The sequence below is a fragment of the Xyrauchen texanus genome, chromosome 23 (genome assembly GCF_025860055.1).
Source record: "Xyrauchen texanus isolate HMW12.3.18 chromosome 23, RBS_HiC_50CHRs, whole genome shotgun sequence".
Classification (NCBI taxonomy): domain Eukaryota; kingdom Metazoa; phylum Chordata; class Actinopteri; order Cypriniformes; family Catostomidae; genus Xyrauchen; species Xyrauchen texanus.
Window position 1 is genome coordinate 7,236,358 of NC_068298.1, and position 23,102 is coordinate 7,259,459.

Genomic DNA, 23,102 nt, shown 5'->3' on the forward strand with positions numbered 1-23,102 from the left:
CTTTTTATGAGATTATTCTGGAAACATTACCAATAATTCGTAATGTTACAGCATTATACTCGAATTCTTACTTTTGTTTTTATTTTAACATGGCACTAAAATGCTGTCGTAAGTTGGGATTCGAGAATGTAAAAAAAGAGCCTGAACCGAATGATAGTCATGATGGTTCCGTTAATGATTCTTGAACTTCTGGATTCTTTCACTTATGCGGATGATTGGCGTTTGCTTTTGGACAAAATTACGAATGTTATCTTTTTAATATATCAACTTTTCACATCGACAGCAATGCTTTTGTAGAGAAAATGTACTTTTACTTAAAGGAATAGTTCACCCCAAAATTGTGTTCTGCTGAACACAAATTAAGATTTTTAGAAGAATATCTAAGCTCTGTAGGTCCATACACTGCAAGTCAACAGGGTCCAAAACGCTGAAGCTCCAGAAAGCACATAAAGGCAGCATAGAAGTAATCTAAACGATTTCAGTGGTTAAATCCATATCTTCAGAAGCGACATGATGGAGTGGATGAGAAACAGATCAATCTTTAAGTCCTTTTTTACCATAAATCTCCTCCCTGCCTAGTAATATGGTGGTGATATGTACGAAAAATGTGAATTGCCAAAAATAAAAGAACTTTAAGAACATTAAGGAGAGAAAAGCACTAAGTAGGGCTGTTTGAAAGTGACCATTTATAATAATAAAAAAGGTCTGTTTCTTACCCACAGCTATGTGTCATCTTTAAAGTTTCAGAACACTGTTTAAAACTGTGCTCAAATTTGCCAAGATACGTCAGTAAAACCAAGGAGCTTGTAGTGGACTTCAGGAGAAAAGACAGAGTACACAGCCCCATCACCATTAATGGAGCACCGGTGGAGAGAGTCAGCAGTTTCAAGTTCCTCGGTGTCCACATTACTGAGGAACTCACATGGTCCGTCCACACTGAGGCCGTTGTGAAGAAGGCTCACCAGCGCCTCTTCTTCCTGAGACGGCTGATGAAGTTTGGAATGAACCACCACATCCTCACACGGTTCTACACGAGTACTGTAGAGAGCATCCTGACTGGCTGCATCACCGCCTGGTACGGCAATAGCACCGCCCACAACTGCAAAGCCCTGCAAAGGGTGGTGCGAACTGCCAGAAACATCATCGGAGGTGAGTTTCCCTCCCTCCAGGACATATACACAAGGCGGTGTGTGAAAAAAGCTCTGAGGATCATCAGAGACTCCAGCCACCCGAGTCATGGTCTGTTCTCACTGCTACCATCAGGCAGGCGGTATCGCAGCATCAGGACCCGCACCAGCCGACTACATGACAGCTTCTTCCCCCAAGCAGTCAGACTGTTGAACACTTGATCTATCAGGATCAATAATTAGCACTGCACTTTATTAACCTATAATCTCACACTGGACTGTCAAAATATTCTCCTCAATTCAACTACTTATATATATTTCATATACTCCCACTTATTGTATATTGTGTATTCTATATTGTGTGTATTGTTTACTGTGCATTGTATATAATTATTGTGTTGTGTAAGTATGTGTACATTTGATATGTAAATTGTTTTGTGTAAGTATGTTGTTTATTGTAATTGGTATATGTCTCGTCACTGTCATGACTGCTATGTTGCTCGGAACTGCACACAAGAATTTCACCTACTGTTGCACTTGTGTACATGGTAGTGTGACAATAAAGTGATTTGATTTGATTTGATTTGATACCAAAGTCGGCAACCAGAAATCAGTGATTTCAATATGAACTCAAATATTTCTCATCCTCCTGAGCAAGAAAAATGCGGCTCCGAAAGCACCAACAATAGTTATATGTTGCCCTCTGCTGGCTGGAATGATTAATGTGGGAGTTAAATTGGGAGTGTGCTGAATTGGGGTTTGTGTTCTGAACTTGTTGTATGAGTGTCTGAATGGGCTGTCTCTAGGTTAAGTGGTTCTTATGGCAACATAAAGAATCATCAGACCAGCCCATTTTAAACACCCAAATCACAGTGATTTACTTGAGCTCCTTGAACATATCCGTTAATCTAGATTGGATTTTATAGGATTTGCTTTATTTTATGCCATGCATTCACATTCATGCCTTCTTTTTTCAGACCTCTTAGTTGTTGTTTTTTTTCCTATAGTATATTCAATTACTATACCAACCAATGTAAATATACCAGATTGAAAGGAAGTTTGTAGACAGGGAACAGGAGGACACGGGAAACATGGGGTTGAACCTCCTACTAAGACTTTAATTCAATAAACACAAATTGGCTCTTCAGCGTAACATTTAGGCACAGCACTTTTCAGTCTGTCAGCCTGGTAAATGTCCCTCACCGGTATCAGGTGTGGATGCTCTTTATCGCTCTCCCCAATGCTTACTTCAACTAGAAACAAGTGTTAGACATTATCAGACTCAGGTGTGTGCACACTTACCACTTTCGCTCTGTCCGGACGGACGCTTGACCACGCCCCCGCTGCCACACAGATGTTCACTACTCGGCCCGAACAAACAGATCTGATTTTATCGCTAATGACATGCGTGGGACATCAGTCCTAAAGATCAGATTTGAAAAACAAATCAACAATTTATGTGCAGTGTGACAAAGCCTTTCTGTCTCTCAGGTGGATGAAATGACACAAGTGAATGGAGAGAGGGAGGATGACATCCGTGGCATTGAGGAGAAGGGACAACCACAGAGAGTCATAGAGGAGGAGGAACATTCTCTGCAGTGCTTTCCTTCTCCCTTCCAGCACACAGAGATCATACAGACGGATGTGTCAGGAGTTCAGCCCATGGACACACTCTCGTCCACACACACACCCAAGCCAGATTGCTGGGAGGAAGATAGAGAGATGACAGAGGTAAGAAGGGATCCGGAATGGTTCGAGAAATCATCCATGAGCGGCGCTAGGGGTGGGCTACAGGTGCTTAAGCCCTGAATGTTTTTATCATCTTAAAGTCATGTCAAAAGTACCAGAGTTTTGGTATCAAGTTGATATTTAATATAAATATAGTTTAATGTTAAGTAATACAGTGCGTTCAGAAAGTATTCAGACCCCTTTTTTTTACATTTTGTTATGTTGCAGCCTTATGCTAAAATGCTTTAAATAATTTTTTTCCACATCAATCTACACTCCATACCCCATAATGACAATGCAAAAACAAGATTTTTGATAACTTTGCATTTATAAATTTATAAAAAGAAAAAGCTGAAATATCACATTGACATAAGTATTCAGACCCTTTGTTATGACCCTTGAAATTTAGCTCAGGTGCATCCAATTTCTCTGGAGCTTCTTTGAGATGTTTCTACACATTGATTGGAGTCCACCTGTGCAAATTCCATTGATTGGACATGATTTGGAAAGGAACACACCTCTCTATATAAGTTCTCACAGCTAAAAATGCATATCAGACCAAAAACCAAGCCTTGAGGTCAAAGGAACTTCCTGCAGACCTCAGAGACAGGATTGCGTTGAGGCACAGATCTGGGGAGGCTACAAAAATTTTAGGCTGCATTGAAGGTTCCCAAAAGCACAGTGGCCTTCATAATTCTTAAATGGAAGAAGTTTGGAACAACCAGGACTCTTCCTAGAGTAATCAGGGGAGAAGGGTCTTGGTAAGAGTGGTGACCAAGAACCCGATGGTCACTCTAGTTGAGCTCCAGAGATCATGTGTGGAGATGGGACAAACTTGCAGAAGGACAACCATCAACACTCCACCGATCTGGGCTTTATGGCAGAGTGGCCAGACAGAAGCCTCTCCTCAGTGTAGTACACATGAAAGCCCGCTTGGAATTAGCAAAAAAGCACCTAAAAGACTATCAGACTGTGAAAAATAAGATTATCTGGTCTGATGAAATGAAGATTGAACTGTTTGGCCTCAATTCCAAGCGTCATGTCTGGAGGAAGCCATGTATCGCTCGTTACCTGTGCAATACCATACCAAAGGTGAAGCATGGTGGTGGCAGCATCATGCTGTGGGGATGTTTTTCAATGGCAGGGACTGGGGGCTGGTCAGGGTTGAAGGAAATCTGAACACATCAAAATACAGAGATATCCTTAATGAAAACCTGGTCCACAGTGCTCAGAACCTCAGACTAGGTCTAGGGTTCACCTTCCAACAGGACAATGACCCCAAGCACACAGCCAAGACAATGCAAGAGTGACTTAGGGACAACTCTGTGAATGTCCTTGAGTGACCCAGCAGGATCCCGGACTTGACCTGAAAAAAGCTGAGAGGAAATGGCTCAGAGCTTGAGAGGATCTGCAGAGAAGAATGGCAGAAAATCCCCAAATTTAGGTGTGCAAAGCTTGTCGCATTATACCCGGCTGTAATCGCTGCCAAAGGTGCTTCAACTAAGTACTGAGTGAAGGGTCTGGATACTTCTGTCAATGTGATATTTCAGTTTTTTATTTTTATAAATTTGCAGTTATCAAAAATCTGGTTTTTGCTTTGTCATTACGAGGTATGGAGTGCAGATTTATGTCGATTTGTTTAGGCTGCAACATAACAAAATGTGAAAAAAATGAAGGGTTCTGAATACTTTATGAATGTACTGTATATACAGTATTTAAAAGTTAAATATACAGGTCTTTCTATAGAATAATACCTAATACAGATGTAATACCATTACACTGTCTTGATGGAGACTGCAAGAATCCCACTCATGACTTTATATTTATATTTTAGTATCTATATCGACGATATAGAACGTTACCCTATGACCATACAGACTCATTTTGCTGTTGCGCACCGTCTCCGTGATTACATTGTAAATCGTACATTGCAATGTTTTCCAGATATTAGGCCTTTAAAACATCATGCCTACTATTTGTCTCTCACAGTAGTCTTTATACATTAAAACATATCACTGTCTTCATATTTTAGAAAGGGGATCATCATATTTTGGGGTTCTTGACATAAAAAAACGAATTCTAGACCTTTTTATCCATATAATGTTATCAGACTAAAGCAAATGTATGAAGAGTTTACCGACTCTGTTTAGCAGTGGAATACATTCAGGAAGGCTTACTGTGTGTTGTTGTTTGCAGATGGACAAAAGAGGGACAATCCCACTGGTTGGGGACACCCCTATGTCCCCCAAATTGTTGGAGCTCAAAACAGATGAGACTGTAGCAGGTCGGTCAGCTTTTATTTGGTAAATGGACATCTACAGACAAATACAGAAATGCATCATGCAATTGCAAACTGCTTTTTCACAGTTTAGTATAGTAAATTCAAGTTGTGACATGGAATACATTTTTTTGTCTAATGGGACAAGCCAATGATGTTCCAAGGCATTTAAACATAATTTTAGCTAATTAAATACTTGGTCATCAGTTTATTATACAAATTATACGTTTTTCTAATTATTGTGTGCTGTAGATTTGTATATCATCAAGTCTCATTTAATGTAAATTCTGTTTGGCAATGGCTAAATGTTTCTTTACAGGTCAAGGGCAGTTCTCTGCAGATCAAGCATGTATGATCACAGAACCAACTGAAGGGAACCAGAGTGAGGCTGTACAGGATGTGATTCAGTCTGGCTCCTCTGATACACAGGTTAGTCTGTTTGTGAACTGGATTTTTATTTGTGCTTAATTAAAAACATAAGCAAACAAATTTGATGATTTCTTATTGTTCATAGCAGCTCATATTTAACTATGAAATGATCTGATTTGATTTGGTTTTGTTTGTAGGTCAATACACAAGCAATTGTGTCCTTGGAGAGATCATCAAATCAGTCAGCAGCATCCATCATATCATCATTTAGAACCACACCAGTGGGTGACACTCCTACATCAGGTGAGTCCCACTATATGTTATAATTTCCAACAATAACCTAGGGGCATTTCCCCCAAAATTCTGTTCTCCCACTAGATAACTGCAGCCAAGAGTAAAACTCTCTTATCTACCCATTTTTGGGCCATTGTTTAGAGCTGTCTGCCAGTGCCCAGTTTACATTGTTGTCCAGTAACCCTACATTGTGTAGAGATTTCTTCACCCCAGAGCTTTTTACTGTATTGTCCCGTCTCATGGAGTCTGCTATTGTCTGCAAGCCAGTTCAAGTTCATGGCCATTATTTTGGTCTAACACCACATATTTTATCATTGTGGCAAATGGACATTGTAATATTCATAATGTTGTGTGCAAAGTTCAGTAACAAAATTCTGTAATGTAAATGAGCAAATAAACTTGCAATATTGACCTTTCTTGTTAAACAGTCACCTTCAGCTTGCTCACTGGGGTTCTATACACAATTTACAATCATATCTAATCAAACTACACAATGATCACTCGAAGGCTTTATAGATATTATGGTTCCATTATTATATATTTTTTTTAATTCATGATTTCCTGTAAAGCTGCTTTGAAACGATGTGTTGTGAAAAGCATATACAAAAAAAAAATGGGATTCACAAAAACATGTTTTGTGATACTTACATGTCCAGTGTACTTGTACTTTGTGTGATACAATGGACCATTTTCAGACTCTTTTCTGACATATTTAACAGGATAAATCTAGCAAAGTCTTTTATATTTGACTTTTTTTTTTTTATTTAATGTCCTAATTGATTATTTCCTTTTGGTTTTACAGTCATTTGCTAAGCAATTTTAATTTTAATGAATGTGCAGTAAGTGCCTTGTTTCCTTTTTCCAGATATGGCTGAGAAAGATGGAAATGTAAGTAGAGAAAATACATCTATTCATCTATCTGTCCTCTTTTCTAATCTGGGTTGACTTTGGTTTCTGGCTGTTTTTCTTCTGGAGATAAATTAAGAATGTATTATTTTTTTAAGGAGGGATCTTTGGAACTGGCTCTATTAAAATGAATATACATTTATTTTGTGCTTATACCTAAACAATAGAGAGAGAAAAAGGTTCTGGAAATAAACATCCCTGTTAAATCTTCCAGCCTGGTTCTGTGTAACAGGTTTACAGTGAATTGTCCAGCTGGATGTCCAGCTGCAAGTAGGATGTTGTCGTAGTCAGACGCAGTTTTAAACAGAATTTTAGATAAAAGATTTTTAAATATACCCCCCCCCCCAACCTAAAACTTTTGCCTGCACCAAACCAATAATGTGTTTTAAAATAGAACTGAGATGTTTAAAAAAGACATACCAAATCAATGCCTAAACCTAACCATTAGTGTTTTTAAATATATATGAGATGTTAAAAAAAGAAAACCTTACGTTATCAGTGCCTAAACGTAAAAATCACATTTTCTGAAGCGGTCCTTTCGACTCGAAGTCCAACCCCCTGTCAGGTGAGCTACCATGCAAATGAATCATGTTGGAATAAGTGTTTATATGTAGGTGTGTCTATAATACAAGCATTAAAATTTAAAGTTTTTTGAAAGCTGCTTAAAGCTAACTATGTAAGATTTTTTTGTTAGAAATGAACAAGTACACCAACACTCTTCCACACCATTTTTGCCACACCTTGATTTGCTATGGTAAGCCTATAATAGTTATTTATTTTTTAGAGCTGTCGGGATGGATTTGGTGGGAAAATTACATCATTCCATCAGTCATCCGTGCATGCTTACATTATGTCCGTAAATAAAGAAAAGAAGGTCCGGACTACAGCGCGTGTATATGTGCGGTGATAGGTGGTAGTAGTTTGAAGCTGACAGCTTGTAGCCACAACAAATGAGCAACATTAACCATGGATCATTCATCACCCTCTGGGGTATCGCCCATTTTTAAAATAAAGACACCTTGAACCAAGAATAGTCTGCAAGCAAAAAGGGAAAAAGACAACCTATAATAATAAAGCACCAAACAATATTGGCTTGGCTTTTCAGAGGTGGCAACAACTCAGAGATCTTAAAGGATTGAAAACTGACCCAGAGATGGCCTCTTTTTTTTTTGGACTGATAGCACTATGTAGCACAAATTTTATTCCCGGTAGTAAGTGTTATTTCCTAATTGCTTATGCCTCAAAAGTATATAAAATGGCTATTATTCCCCACAAACTTTGCTTTTGTGACCAGGACAGTGATATATTGAAATTAAAATTTTATCATCCGTATCCATGGTTACACCGGTTCTCCTCAAAACATCAGATTATTTCGTTCAGGAGAGCAGAGCCAAAGCCTGACTGACGTAATTATGAAAAACAGTGTTCCTTGCAAGTAACTTGCCATTCTATGCTTAAACCACTAGAGGGCCAAAAGTTACATTGTGTAGTGTAGCTTTAAATTAACAATATTTCTGCTTTCTTAAAGGGACAGTTCACACCATCATTTACTTACCCTCATGCCATCCCAGATGTGTATGACTTTCTTTCTTCTGTAGAACACAAAGGAAGATTTTTAGAAAAAAATCTCAGCTCTGTATTTCCTTGCAATGCAGGTGAATGGTGATCAGACCTTTTGTAGCTCCAAAAATCACATGAAGGAAACATAAAAGTAATCCATATTTATCCATAAGTTATCCAGAAGCGATATGATAAGTGTGGGTGAACATTCACTTTCAGATGTGAAAGTAAAACTAATTAGGCACCACATGTGACTTTCAGATGTAAAAGTGAAAGTGGAGATTTTGAATAACAAAGGACTTAAATATTGTTCTTTTTCTCACCCACACCTATTACATTGCTTCTGAAGACATAGATTTAATCACAGGAGTCTTATGATTTACTTATATGTTTGGTTTATTTGATTTTGGAGCTTTAAGGTCTAATCAGCATTCACTCGCATTGTATGGACCTACAGAGCTGAGATGTTCTTCTAAAGAGCTTCGTTTGGGTTCAACAGAAGAAAGAATATCGTACACATTTCTGGTCTTATTGTGAATGATTCATGAGAGCTTAATATTTTGAAGAAAAAGGCATTTATCTTTTTAATAATTTACCAAAATGTAATAGATTGCTCTGTTACAGACTCTAATGGGCTTTGTAGGTCTGACATCATCCCTTATGGCTCTTTATTTCCTTTGGACTTTAAATGAATGAAATGCATTTGTGTGTGATAATAGGATAAATATCAGCATGAACAGGAGAATTTAAAGCATGAATGGGAACAGGTTCAGAAGGAGGTGGAAGAGGAGGAGAGGAGGTACCACAAGGAGGTGCAGTTATCTTTCTTGAATGTTTAATGCTGGAGATTGGCTGGGGGATTGGGGGTTGGTTAATAGAAGCTTTGCCGGTGACTGCGTTTCACTATCACTACAGGAGGGAAAGATTTTGGAAGGGACTGTGACCACTCTGACCCCTCTGATCCCTCATTCACCGAGCGCACCTTCAGCCCTTCCCAATGCCCACAGCATTTCACCACAATCCCAGTGGGAACCCGCAGAGAAACAGATGGTAAGAGTTCAAGGAACAACAACTGTTGCTTGATACTTGTGTAAATGATACTGACAGTATTTCTCGCTCCATCAGATGTCTGAGAACTTCAGACAAAGGGAAAACGGCATCGGAGAAGCAGCCCAGAACAAGACGGAGTGTTTGCAGATGACAGCAAGGTCTGGGACAACTTAAAAGGAGGAGTTCACCAAGAAATTACAATTGTGTTATCATTTCCTCACTCTCATGTTATTCCAAACAAATATCTGACTTGCTTTCTTCCCATGAACACATAAGGCAGAATGTTAGCCTCATTTGTATTTTCACTCATTGTAAGGAAAAACGATGTAATGATAGTGAATGGTGACTGAGACTATCATTCTGCCTATCATCTCCTTTTGTGTTTCACAGGATAAATAAATAATATGAGGGTGAGTAAATAATTTTGAGTAAACAGAACAAACATTTTGGGTGAATTATTCCTTTTTTATCATTATTGTTAAACATACTCTATTGTTTTCTGATGCATGAATGGCTTTATTTAAAAAAAATTATTTTGTTTAACAAAATACTATTTATTTTTATATGGTTCTCTGCTTCAAAGTTGTGGGTCAGTGGGTCAGTCCTATGGACAGAGAGGACCCGACGAGAGTCAAGAAAAACAGCCTCAACAACAACTACAGCATAGTCAGGGTGAGTCTGGTGAGTCCTGAGGCAGACGGGAGAGTTGACTCGCAATTGATTTCTATTGATTTTGATGTTAATAAGTTGCTATGTGTAACGGGAGCCAGCTGGTACGTGATAGCTGTGCGGTATGTGTAAACCTCACTCCCCTAGCCTCAAGAGGTGCACTAGCGACTGACGCTAGAGGCTGTAGCCTTTAGCCTCCTTGTTAGCATGCCCACCTTCCATCCGAATCCCACTCGGAGCGGGTTGAGCAGGACCGGTTACATATGGCAATGGCACAATACTCTAAAAGCAAAACATATTGGGTCCATGCGTACAGGAGTTTTAAATTGAGATCCGGGAACCCCAACAGGGCCACAGAAAAATTTCAGAGAAAAAAATGTGTAACATTTTTATTTTCTGCTGTAAAGGAATTTTCTGGGTTCAGTACAAGTTAAGGTTATTTGACAGCATTTGTGTCATCATAATATTGATTACCACAAAAATGTATTTTGACTAGTCCCTAAAAAAAAAAGCACAAATCTGTGTTACAGTGAGGCACTTACAATAAAGTGAATGGGGGCCAACTCACTTTTTCAAAAGTATAGCCACAAGACATAAACATTGTGCAAGTAAACATGATTTTGACATGATTAAAAAAGATAGTTCAACATTAGATTGCCATTGTTCTCTTATGTGGGTTGATATTGTAAATAAACATATGTTGTGAACAAAAACAGTCTTAGAGTATATTTTATCCCCCCCCATAGCCATAACGATGTAATGTCAACAAACCCTAACACATCTGTAGAAACGACAATTTAAACAACTTTCCAGCTCAAATAATACATGTGTTTTAACAGAATAATTAATGCAAGCAATTTTATAAAATTACAAACTTTAAATGTTTTGCCATTAACACCTCCATAAAATTGGCCCCATTCACTTCGATTGTAAGTGCCTCACTATAACCTTGAATTGTTCTTTATTTAAAGAAAAAGAGGGGTTAGTCGAAATAATTTTTTATGGTGTGACAGGTACTTTTAGCTCTCTTCTTGAAGGAGGAAGCAGGAGCCAGATAAACAATCCACATAGTCTTTTATTTTACACACACTAAGTTCTAAGTTTCAGCATAAAATTACACACACACACACACACACACACACACACACACACACACACACACACACACACACACACACACACACACACAGTCACCTTTTGTGTCTGTCTCCCTCTCCACCGGCTGTCTGAACTTCCTTTTTATTCCTTTCTAGCTCTCACTGTAACACAGAACAGCTGTTAGAGATAATTTCCCACAGGTGTCAATCCTTACCGTTCTTCCTCACACGGCCTCACTATCCAGAAGTCACAGAATTTCCTTGAAGACTGGATAGAAATGAAAGGATGATTGATTGTGATTATATCATTATATTGATAGATCTAGTTTTTCACAGTAAGAAAAAAATATTATTTTATATTTTAAGTGTTCATCTCATCTTTGCAGTACATTCTTTTCATAATAGTTTATACTCTTGTTAATCTTGCTAAGGAGTTTTCCCTCTCCTTTGTAAACTTTAGCATGCTTAGCTTAGCTTGTTTTTAAAGTAATATTCTCTATTAAACTTTTTTGGAGCAATATTTATTGTAAAAAGTTACATATAGAATTGCATATGAATACAGCCTGAATTGAATTGAAAATGTTTCTCATTAGATTTCTACATGACTATAATAGTGAGAAGACAGAAGATATGCTGTCAACTTAAAGTAAATGTTTTCCAATAAGACATATATTTTATTGTGTTTTGGCTTTAGTACAAAGGTAATAATATAATAGCAAATTGAATTTAAAATAAAAATGCAAGAATAGATAATACATTTCATTTCGCAAACATGTTGTCTTTATAATGTCATGTAGTAAAGCATCTTTATATATGAAAATAGATATCATTCTTTATATTTTAGAAAGGGCTCCATCACATTGGAATCATGATATTAAGGGTACTTGGCATCAGAAAGCTTGAAATCCCCTGCGTTAGCCCGTGTTTAATTGGAACTATTTATTAGAGACACTTTTGGGGATTGAATAAAATATAAATATACACAACATTTCTCTTGATATGCATTCTAGAAATATTTTGAATGACCTTTTGAAGTACTTCTATTGTAAATTATATTTGAGAGGTATGTTAATGATTTGTTTGTTTGCTTATTTATTTTTTATTTAATTTTTTTCATTTACAGATGTGCCACAGGGCAATCGACAGCAGCAACAACAGAATGAAACCTTGAAAAAGAATATTTCACAAACAAAACCTGGTGGACGCAGGAGGTGTGTGTGTGTGTGTGTGTGTGTGTGTGTGTGTGTGTGTGTAACATTTTACAATAAGGCTCCATTTGTTAACATTAGTTAACAACATTAGTTAACATGAACTAACAATGAACAGTACTTATTAAGCATTTTTTCATCTTAGTTAATGTTAATTTCAACATACTAATACATTTTTAAAATCAAAAGTTGTATTTGTTAACATTAGTTAATGCACCATGAACTAACATGAACAATGAGCCATTGTACTTTTATTAACTAACATTAATAATAATAATAATAATAATAATTCCTTACATTTATATAGCGCTTTTCTAGTCACTCGAAGCGCTTTACATAGCATATGGATGATGCGACGGCAGCCATAGTGCGCCAGAATGATCACCACACACACCAGCTATTGGTGGGGAGGTGAGAGTAGAGTGATGTAGCCAATTCAGGGATGGAGATGAATACAAGGCCATGATAGATAGGGGCCAATGTTACACCCCTAATCTTTACGAGAAGTGTCCTGGGATTTTTAATGACCACAGAGAGTCAGGACCTCGGTTTAACATCTCATCCAAAGGACAGTGCCTTTTTTCAGTATTGTGTCTCCGTCACTATACTGGGGCATTTGGACCCACACAGACCGTAGGGTGAGCACCCCCTGCTGGCCTCCCTAATACCACTACCACATTAACAAAGGTTAATAAATTGTGTAACAAATATATTGTTAATTGTTAGTCCATGATGACTAATCCATTAATTAATGTTAACGAATTATTGTAAAGTGTTACCTGTGTTTGTATTTATTTGTTTTTTGTTTGTTATGTTCATAAATTCTGTAAGCTTGACTGGATCCTCATTCATCCTCATGACTGAAGCTTGTCTGTTGTGAGCGTTTGTGTATGCATGAGATGAACCCTTCATGTGGCTTTCCATCCTCAGGTCTGACTCTTTAGAGAACATTGGACCAAATTCAACCACATCAACTTCATTCACAGACACTCAACCACCTCCATCACCAAACAGGTACACTTAGTTTCTCTCTCTACAGGTCACTGCAGACTTCTCAGAACCAAAGACTTAAGGCCTCGATATACTTCCTACGAAATAGTAGTGACATCATTTACAAAAAATCTGGCCAAAAAGAAGGTGTGTTTGCGTTTGTTTTGGTGGTTTGTAACAGCGTGCTGGGGCGAACTTTTAGGAACATTTCTATTCGACAACAAAACACCGTCTTAATGCTATTGGTCCATGTCATTGTTAGGTGTGACAGAGATCCACCTACATTGATGCCGACAGTAAGTTTTGTTTATGTTGTTTAGTGAGTCAAACACATCGACATTTAGAGTTTTTAGCGACCTGCTGTGACTTACCTATATCTGCAGGGTCATAGCTAGTGGGGTGAAAGCTGGAAATTATTCTAGGGGCCCACAATAAACTGTCTATTTGTTTTATAGAAAAGGGGCCTAGAGCAATATACAGTCAGGGGGCCAAGAATATCTTGCTACGGCCCTGTACAGCTGTAGAGACATTGTCCAAGACCATGTCTTTCAATTTATTTTTGTTTAATTAGTCTGTTAAAAGATTCAAATCTTCTCAAATACTCTCAAGTGTCCATTCACTCATGTGCCATCTGCAGCAAAAGCCATTCACACATCTGTAAGATATGCCCATGATTATTCTTTTGTCTTTATTCTGAACATTTTCACTTCACTTCCAACAGACGTGTTGATGGACAATGCATGTGTTTTCTGTTTCTGTTTTTTTAGATATTATTGAGTGACTTTTTGTTCACTATTTCTAGATCCCCAATCCAGTGAGCACATTTGTGACATTCAACATAGCAAACGGGGCAAACCAAAAACGAAGAAATTCAGAAAATGTCATTTTATCAGTTCAACTTTCCACTCAATTAGTTAAGATGAAACAAAGTCTTTCTAGAAAGTCAGTCCACTATCTCCCGGGAGGCTATTTCCAGTCATGCCAGTGCAGCTCCTGTCTACTTGAATGGGGGAACACGTCAAGATTACGTTCAAAGAACGTATTTCAAATCAGCAATCAAATTTGAAAATAATGGAATCATAATTTGTGCTGCTTTGCCTCATATTACACTAAAAATGCATGAATATCTAATGCACATGCACGTTCAGTTGTTTGACAGGCGATGTCTCTATCTAAAAGGTGATTGGCTCTTTTACCTTTAAGGCGGGACTTCATTTCTACATCTGTTGGCCATTAGACCTTCTTGGTTGGGCGTTCCAAGTTCTCCCATTCATTTAAATAGATGTGGCCCATCTCTGCTAAATAGTCTCTGGATGAAATTAGTTGTAATGAGAATTGTAATGAAAAAATGAATACGTATTAAATTCAAAAAATGCAAAATAGAACATTTTCACAAGTGGGCTCAGATTTGCTGCGTTAGTCAGTATGTTTCAAATTTTAATTTAGTTTTTATTTCAACTTCATTTTCAATTTATCTATTCAATTTAATTTAGTTTTAAATAAAATGACCCCCATCTAAATAAATAATAGTCTATACTGAGATTTCTGTCTGAATATTTTTCTCCATCTGCCGAATGATTTGGGAAAATACAGTACATACAAATGAGTCAACACAGTAGTAATTAGCACTCACTGAGAAGTCTCACAATTTGACTGCAAATGCTACATCCAAAATCACTGGAAAAGCCCACTGATCATATTAGGGCCATGTCGTCACGGACATGATTTTCTAGTAAATTTATTGGAAACCTAAATCCCTGATGCATACCTGTGTGTCTCGCAGCAGATGCTGCAGAAGATAAAACATTTATAATAATTGATATTTGCTTGAGCAGCAGCCACGTTGGTCTGCAATCAGTCTGAAATCTTTAAAAGTCAACCAAATAAAATTTATTTGAGCACTTCTTAAACCACATAAACATGGAGAATATTAATTTTGAGTCATAAATTTAACAGAATTGTCCTTCAAAAGTTTCAGAGATGTAGGCTAAAAAACGTTGTGCCTAAGTTACCATACAATACAAATTAAAATAAATTTCAAATAAAAACATCATAACCAACTAAATTAATCTCGTAACATGAAGTTTAGCTTCATAAACAAACTCTGTCATAGAATAATACATTTATTTTATAGTCTATAATTAAATTATAAACAAAACATTTCACTGCACAAAATATCCTAATGTTTTATTGTACATGGTCGAATGTTGTGAATGGTGGACAAATGCTGTAAAAGAATGTATTTTTCATCAATGCTTTGAAAATAGTCAATAATAAATAGGTGCTGGTTATCTGTTTAGAGTTGTTGTCTGCTTTAGCAATAATGCTTTTTCTCCTGATTATTTAAAAAGTTACACAGTTAATTCATCAAGCTATTATGGACCAGTTCAATCTGACAAAACTGTGTGGACCACAAGAGACTACAGAAGCCTACATGTGTAGATGCATTATGCCTAAAAAGACTTAATATCCAATATTAATACCATTTTTATTTAGATATGCTGTTTTTAGTAAACTGTGAGAGACATGATGTGGGTGACTTGACTTAATCAAGTTCTTGATTTTAAGTTTTTAACCACGATGCGAGCGCAATGCGAGCACAGTCTTGGCTGCACAAACGCCAGACGCAATTTTACTAGTTGTCAGGTCCCGTGTCGTGTGAAACTGCCTTGTTTAGTTTCTATTACATTGGAAACATACCCGTCTTTATGTTTTCTTCATGCCAGCCACCTCGGTAGTCAATGTCATACAGTAGTCTCTGTAGTAACATTCAAGCGTATTGGTTGACTAATGAGTGTGTCTGTGCACATGTATATGTGTGTGTGCATGTGTTTGCTTAAGCACAGTGAAACAATGTCTACCACTTCAGTGGCTAATACAGCTGCATGCAGACAGACATGTGTTCATTAATTTCTGTTTTGTTATTTTTATTTTTCATTGCATCACAGATGTCATGGACTCTGAGTCTCAAGTCAAGTCTGAGTAAAAATGCATCCGAGTTCGTAACAAGTCCAAGTCCATTAAAATTGGAATCGTGACTCGGACTCGAGTCCGAGTCCAAACTCGAGTACCCCAACTCTAGTGTAACTTTATACCTTTATTTTTGTTTGTTTGTGTGTAGGTCTGTGAGTGGAAAGAAGCTGTGTTCAAGTTGTGGTCACCCACTTGGCAAAGGTGCCGCTATGATTATTGAGACTCTCAGTCTGTACTTCCACATCCAGTGCTTTAAGGTATGTGTACATTACTTAATATTTGTAATAGAGCTGTTAGTAGGGCAAGTTTTTTGAGTTTTCATTTTTATTGTCTTCCACAACTTCTGAAAAGTCATTTGATGCTCTGGTACGGTACTCGTTTGTTATTAAAGGAACGTTTCAAAGCATTCTAGAGCATAACAAAGTAAAGCACATAGTTAGAATAGATGTGCTGCCTGTTGAAAGCAATGGATTTGAAATGGTGGCAGTGGTGGCTCAGTGGTTGAGGCTCAGGGTTATTGACCAGAAGGTCAGGGGTTCAAGCCCCAGCAACACCAAGATGCCACTGTTGGGCCCTTGAGCAAGGCACTTAACTCCAGGTTGCTCCGGGGGGATTGTCCCTGTAATAAGTGCACTGTAAGTCGCTTTGGATAAAAGCGTCTGCCAAATGCATAAATGTAAATGTAAATGAAATGAAACGAAGATGTGCTTCAACTGCAGACTTTCAGCTTTAATTTGAGGGTATTTACATCCAAATCAGGTGAACGGTTTAGGAATTACAACAGTTTGTGTATGTGCCTCCCACTTTTTAAGGGACCAAAAGTAATGGGACAGATTAACAATCATAAATCAAACTTTCACTTTTTAATACTTGGTTGCAAATCCTTTGCAGTCAATTACAGCCTGAAGTCTGGAACGCATAGACCTCACCAGACGCTGGGTTTCATCCCTGGTGATGCTCTGCCAGGCCTCTACTGCAACTGTCTTCAGTTCCTGCTTGTTCTTGGGGCATTTTCCCTTCAGTTTTGTCTTCAGCAAGTGAAATGCATGCTCAATCGGATTCAGGTCAGGTGATTGACTTGGCCATTGCATAACATTCCACTTCTTTCCCTTAAACTCTTTGGTTGCTTTCGCAGTATGCTTCGGGTCATTGTCCATCTGTACTGTGAAGCGGCGTCCAATGAGTTCTGAAGCATTTGGCTGAATATGAGCAGATAATATTGCCCGAAACACTTCAGAATTCATCCTGCTGCTTTTGTCAGCAGTCACATCATCAATAAATACAAGAGAACCAGTTCCATTGGCAGCCATACATGCCCACGCCATGACACTACCACCACCATGCTTCACTGATGAGGTGGTATGCTTTGGATCCTGAGCAGTTCCTTTCCTTCTCCATACACTTCTCTTCCCATCACTCTGGTACAAGTTGATCTTTGTCTCATCTGTCCATAGGATGTTGTTCCAGAACTGTGAAGGCTTTTTTAGATGAGTTTGGCAAACTCTAATCTGGCCTTCCTGTTTTTGAGGCTCACCAATGGTTTACATCTTGTGGTGAACCCTCTGTATTCACTCTGGTGAAGTCTTCTCTTGATTGTTGACTTTGACACACATACACCTACCTCCTAGAGAGTGTTCTTGATCTGGCCAACTGTTGTGAAGGGTGTTTTCTTCACCAGGGAAAGAATTCTTTGGTCATCCACCACAGTTGTTTTCCGTGGTCTTCTGGGTCTTTTGGTGTTGCTGAGCTCACCGGTGCGTTCTTTCTTTTTAAGAATGTTCCAAACAGTTGATTTGGCCACACCTAATGATTTTGCTATCTCTCTGATGGGTTTGTTTTGATTTTTCCTAGCCAAATGATGGCTTGCTTCACTGATAGTGACAGCTCTTTAGATCTCATATTGAGAGTTGACAGCAACAGATTCCAAATGAAAATGGCACACTTGAAATTAACTCTGGACCTTTTATCTGCTCCTTGTAAATGGGATAATGAGGGAATAATACACACCTGGCCATGGAACAGCTGAGCAGCCAATTGTCCCATTATTTTTGGTCCCTTAAAAAGTGGGAGGCACATATACAAACTGTTGTAATTCCTACACCGTTCACCTGATTTGGATGTAAATACCCTCAAATTAAAGCTGAAAGTCTGCAGTTAAAGCACATCTTGTTTATTTAATTTCAAATCCATTGTGGTGGTGTATAGAGCCAAAAAGATTAGAATTGTGTCGATGTCCCAATATTTATGGACCTGACTGTATATACAATATACTGATGTCTCTCTGCTGAATCTCTGTACATTTAACTGGGATTAGAGAAAGTATTTTGACATAAAATAAATAAAATTACAAGTCCTTTGCTGCCTCAAAAATGGGACCTCAAGGAGGTTAAAAAACTTGAGACCAGTTGCTTTATTGTGTGCTGATTATACAATAGTGTTTATACTGATTATACAGAGCACAACAGTCTGATTCTAGAAGTAAAAATCTCATTCATTTTCCCTTTATAGGCAAATAGATTTCTACAATAACTTTTTAACTTTTAAAGACAGATCTACCTTGAGCTCAGAGGTTGTAAATAAATGGTATATGCTTCTGTTAAAGCAGACACAGCCAAGTCTTTCTACCTACACTCTGACTAATTCTATATCTGTATATATTTGAATATTTTGCAATAAACAATTACGTCATTCGCAATGCTTGTACAAGGATTGTAGTTCTTCCTATTGTACATTTTTGTGTTTTTTTTGTTTTGTTTTGTTCAAATTTTTGATTCTTTTTGTGCTTCAAATCAAAGTTTGTAATGTTATGATTCACATCAGAGCTGGCTGGTTTGGTTCATGGTTTAGAACTCGTTTCTGAGGATTTTATTGAATCCATATGGAAGAAATGAATGGGAAAAATACTTCAAGAACCAAGACGGGAATAGGTGGGGGGGTACTGTCTATTGAATTTTCAGAAATTTCAATTATACAATAAAGGCTTTGTAAATAGTTCTCTTGTCTCTCTTTCTCTCTCTGAATAATTTTTTTTATATTTCACTATCACTCACAATATCATCAATTTATTTAACAAATACTTTCTCTGTCTCTTTGTTAGTGTGGAATCTGTAAGGGCCAGTTGGGTGACACCAGTACGGGAACAGATGTGCGTATCAGAAACGGTCTACTCAACTGCAATCAGTGCTATATTCGCTCCCGCTGTAAGTCATATATACACTTACACACTATCAATCACTCTCATTCTCCCTGTATTATTATTATTCATTCAAATGTAGCAGATGAAGGGAGAAAAATCATGACATGTACCAACCCTGTAAAATGACTTAAATAATATAAGCAACACAATGCAGGAAGTCAATACCACAAACATTTTAATAATTCGTAGATATCTTGAATCCAGTTCATTGTTAATATGTGAGTGTCCTTTAATATCTCTTTCAGCTGCTGGTCAGCCAACCACCTTGTGAACTCTTTGATCTGGAAGCATAAGAAATCTACCCGTAATACTCACACCTTCATTACTCACGGTCTTCACGTACGTGAACACAAGCACATTTAAAAGCAAACCACTGCAATGTCTTTAAGTCGGGATTTCCATGTTTTTTCTGTATCCGAAACATGAGGCTGCCACTAAAAGCATGTGACTGTAGTGAAAATCATGTTTAACATTTTCAAGTGTCTGGCTGAACTGACATTGTTACTGACTAATAAGTCCATTCATCAGACAAAAAAAATAGTTTTTTAAAGCATACTGTTTGCAGACAAATAGAATATTTGAAAGAAATTACATTTTTGAATTTCTGTCTAAATCCTGATCATGAAAGTCTTAATTTGCTCCCCAAACACAACTAAGCTACATAATCTTCCTGGCATTCAGAGCAGATTTTTAGAAGGCATATGAGCAGTGTTTTACATTATTCTTGAAGTGGATTAAAGGGTTCCTTCAAGGAGTATACCGGGTTCGATAGACAGACAGACAGACCGACAGACGGACGGACAGACAGACAGACAGACGGACAGACAGATGGACGGATGGATAATCGAAAGATTTTGTGGCATAATCTTGATTACCACAAAAAAAATAAATAAATACTTTTGACTATTCCATACTTAAAAATAAATAAATAAAAAAATGAGGTTACTGGGAAGTGAATGGGTAAATTTTTTGGAGGGTTTGAAAGCAGAAATGTGAAGTGTATAATGTTATAAAAACACTTACATTAATTCTTCTGTTATAACTTGTGTGTTATTTGAGCTGTAAAGTTTTACTGTCATTTTAGGGTTTACAGTGTTATGTCGTCATGGCAATGAAGTTGTACAATTGGAAATAACTTTACACTTAAAATCATGTTGACACACAAAATTGTTTATGTATGTGGCTAATCTTTTAAAACAGTGGGTATTTGAACTTTTATGGATTGGCCCCGTTCACTTCCATTATAAGTGCTTCACTGTAACTGTGATTTTTGCCTTTGTTTAAAAAAAAGGAGGGACAAGTCTAAATTCATTCTTGTTGCAATCAACATTATGAAACAAATTCTGACAATTGAGCTTAGAACCCGGAATATTCCTTTAATACCAAATGTCCAAAATATCAAGCTGTAACTGACTGAATCCTTCTCTTGTCTTAATCCTGAAAGCTTAACATGTTAGCATCCATAGTGCCTCAATTAACTGAAGATGAATTGTGAGAACACAGTCACTATAAGACCTGTGATCTTTATATTGAAGCAAAGTACATATTTTTGTATATAAGAAGTCAAATTTGGCTGATAAAACTAATGCATGAAAACAGGTTGCTGGTTCAAAATTCAGTCATATCGAAACTGCTGCTTCTTTCACATAAATCGCCAAGTCATTCAATGTTATTTTACTCTAAACAGATGGGTTGGAATGTTGTTGCACTGAAACAATGTGCCTTAGGAGAGACACAATGCCTGTATGAGAAACTTAAAGAGATGTGTTCAGATCCAAAGACTGTTTCTACGCTTATTTGAAAGAATGAAATATTTTTGGCCACGTTTGATGGTATGGAACAAGTTGCACCTTGCTCTTTGAATTGTGAGGTCTCGGCCTGTAAATGATTTGAGTTTTGCCCTTTTTACAGCACATTGTACATAATTGTTCTTAGCAATTGTATTATGCAAGGTGTATTTGAAATGTATGGCCCACACCGCAGTACGTTTTAGAACATTTTGATTGGCTAAAAGGAGACTTTGTTTGTCAAATCTGGTTTAGGATAAAAATAAATAAACTAATTAATTAATTAAACAATTTTTTTTTTCTCCATCATTCTAAAGATTATTGAATACAACTTCGCACAAATTTATGTTAAAAACCTTATCATAACACACTCACTGGCAAAATGTATCACATGTCAAAGAGTTGGCTTATGAATGTTCATTATGAGCCCATTCATTATATTTACCTGACCATAAAGGAATGTGAAGGTTTTTTGATCATGTGGGCTATTTTATCTTCTGTCATAATTGAGTTATTTTGCTAGAGTTTCTATGCTTCGGGATCTGGTCATGTATTTTGTTTAATTTGTCATAACTTTAGGTTGACACAGGGCCAAGGCATGTTTTATGTTGTTTAGAAGGGAAAATTGTTACCTTGGAAAGTATATATTATATCTAAGGTATATTTATTGTGTTATTCAAATCTACACTATCCACAATAGATTAATTTGATGTTCAAACGCAACAGCTTTACATTATTCAGTATGTTTATAAATAAAATATTGAAAAACACAATCAGTTCATGTTCCTTTGTTTCTCAGGTCTGAAATGTTTTGAATCAGTGTGTTTTATGTGGAGGAGGGGGAAACAATTGCATTATTGATTTAATTAAATTATTCTAATACCAGTAAAGGAGCAGATCAAACTTTTTCTTTTTCATGTTGGGGCAAAGGGATGGAAAAAATAAAACAACTTTAACACAGATTACATGATTTGAGCAATAATAATAATAATAATAATATATAATAATATATATATGTATATATATAAACGTTATATATATATATATATATATATATATATATATATATATATATATATATATATATATATATATTATTTTTTATTTATTTATTTATTTATTTTTTATGTTTTTTGTTTGTCAAATACATTGAATTAATGATACTGTTTCCCAAACAATCCAGCTGGAGTTAGATCATATCAACTTAAAAATCTAAAAATACATAACCTACTACATCAAGACAGACAAGTGACTGTATTTGCACACGATTTGTTTGTGTTCAGGTAAAGGAATCGGTTATTGTCCCAATTTAATTTACCTTACAATATAAAAAAATATGCTCTTTGATGTCAACAAGATGTGAAAAAGACTGTATATTGACGAATACTCATATTTACAATATTCATAAAATTCACAAATACTCGTAAAAACAATATTTACTTAAATTCATTATAGTAAGACTCTCATGTCATGCCAGATGTGTGACTTTATTTTTCCTGATGAACACAAAGGTATTTAAAAGAATATCTCAGCTCTGTAGGTCCATACAATGCGTGTGAATGGTGACCAGACCTTTTATGGTCCAAAAAGCACATAAATGCAGATTAAAGTAATCCATAAAACTCCAGTCGTTAAATCCATGTCTTCAGAAGCGATATGATAGGTGAAGGTTAAAAACAGATCAACAAGTCCTTTTTTATCTGTAAACCTCCACCTTTGACCAGCCCAGTCCAGTTGGGGGCGATATGCACGAAGAATGCAAATAGCTAAAAAAAAAAAAGAAGAAGAATGTGAACGGGGAGATTTATAGTAAACATTATTTAAATATTGATCTGTTTCTCACCCACACCGATCATATCATTTCAGGAGA

The 23,102-nt window shown here is 36.8% G+C and overlaps 1 protein-coding gene across 5 annotated transcripts in view; it reads left to right on the forward strand.

Moving 5' to 3' along the window:
• Positions 1 to 21,995, forward strand: part of LOC127663168 (LIM and calponin homology domains-containing protein 1-like) — a 109,472-nt gene extending 87,477 nt beyond the window's left edge. For 3 of the 5 annotated variants that reach the window (XM_052154652.1, XM_052154655.1, XM_052154656.1), the window contains 14 exons: positions 2,619 to 2,858; positions 5,052 to 5,139; positions 5,453 to 5,562; positions 5,700 to 5,805; positions 6,662 to 6,684; positions 8,982 to 9,074; positions 9,178 to 9,312; positions 9,388 to 9,470; positions 9,896 to 9,993; positions 12,202 to 12,289; positions 13,217 to 13,300; positions 16,398 to 16,506; positions 19,347 to 19,449; positions 19,691 to 21,995. In XM_052154652.1, the coding sequence (XP_052010612.1) occupies positions 2,619 to 2,858; positions 5,052 to 5,139; positions 5,453 to 5,562; positions 5,700 to 5,805; positions 6,662 to 6,684; positions 8,982 to 9,074; positions 9,178 to 9,312; positions 9,388 to 9,470; positions 9,896 to 9,993; positions 12,202 to 12,289; positions 13,217 to 13,300; positions 16,398 to 16,506; positions 19,347 to 19,449; positions 19,691 to 19,716 (1,386 nt within the window). In that variant the 3' untranslated portion in view covers positions 19,717 to 21,995. The remainder of the gene's footprint in view (positions 1 to 2,618; positions 2,859 to 5,051; positions 5,140 to 5,452; positions 5,563 to 5,699; positions 5,806 to 6,661; positions 6,685 to 8,981; positions 9,075 to 9,177; positions 9,313 to 9,387; positions 9,471 to 9,895; positions 9,994 to 12,201; positions 12,290 to 13,216; positions 13,301 to 16,397; positions 16,507 to 19,346; positions 19,450 to 19,690) is intronic. The other 2 variants (XM_052154653.1, XM_052154657.1) reach the window with 1 other exon arrangement.
• Positions 21,996 to 23,102: the final 1,107 nt, after the last annotated feature.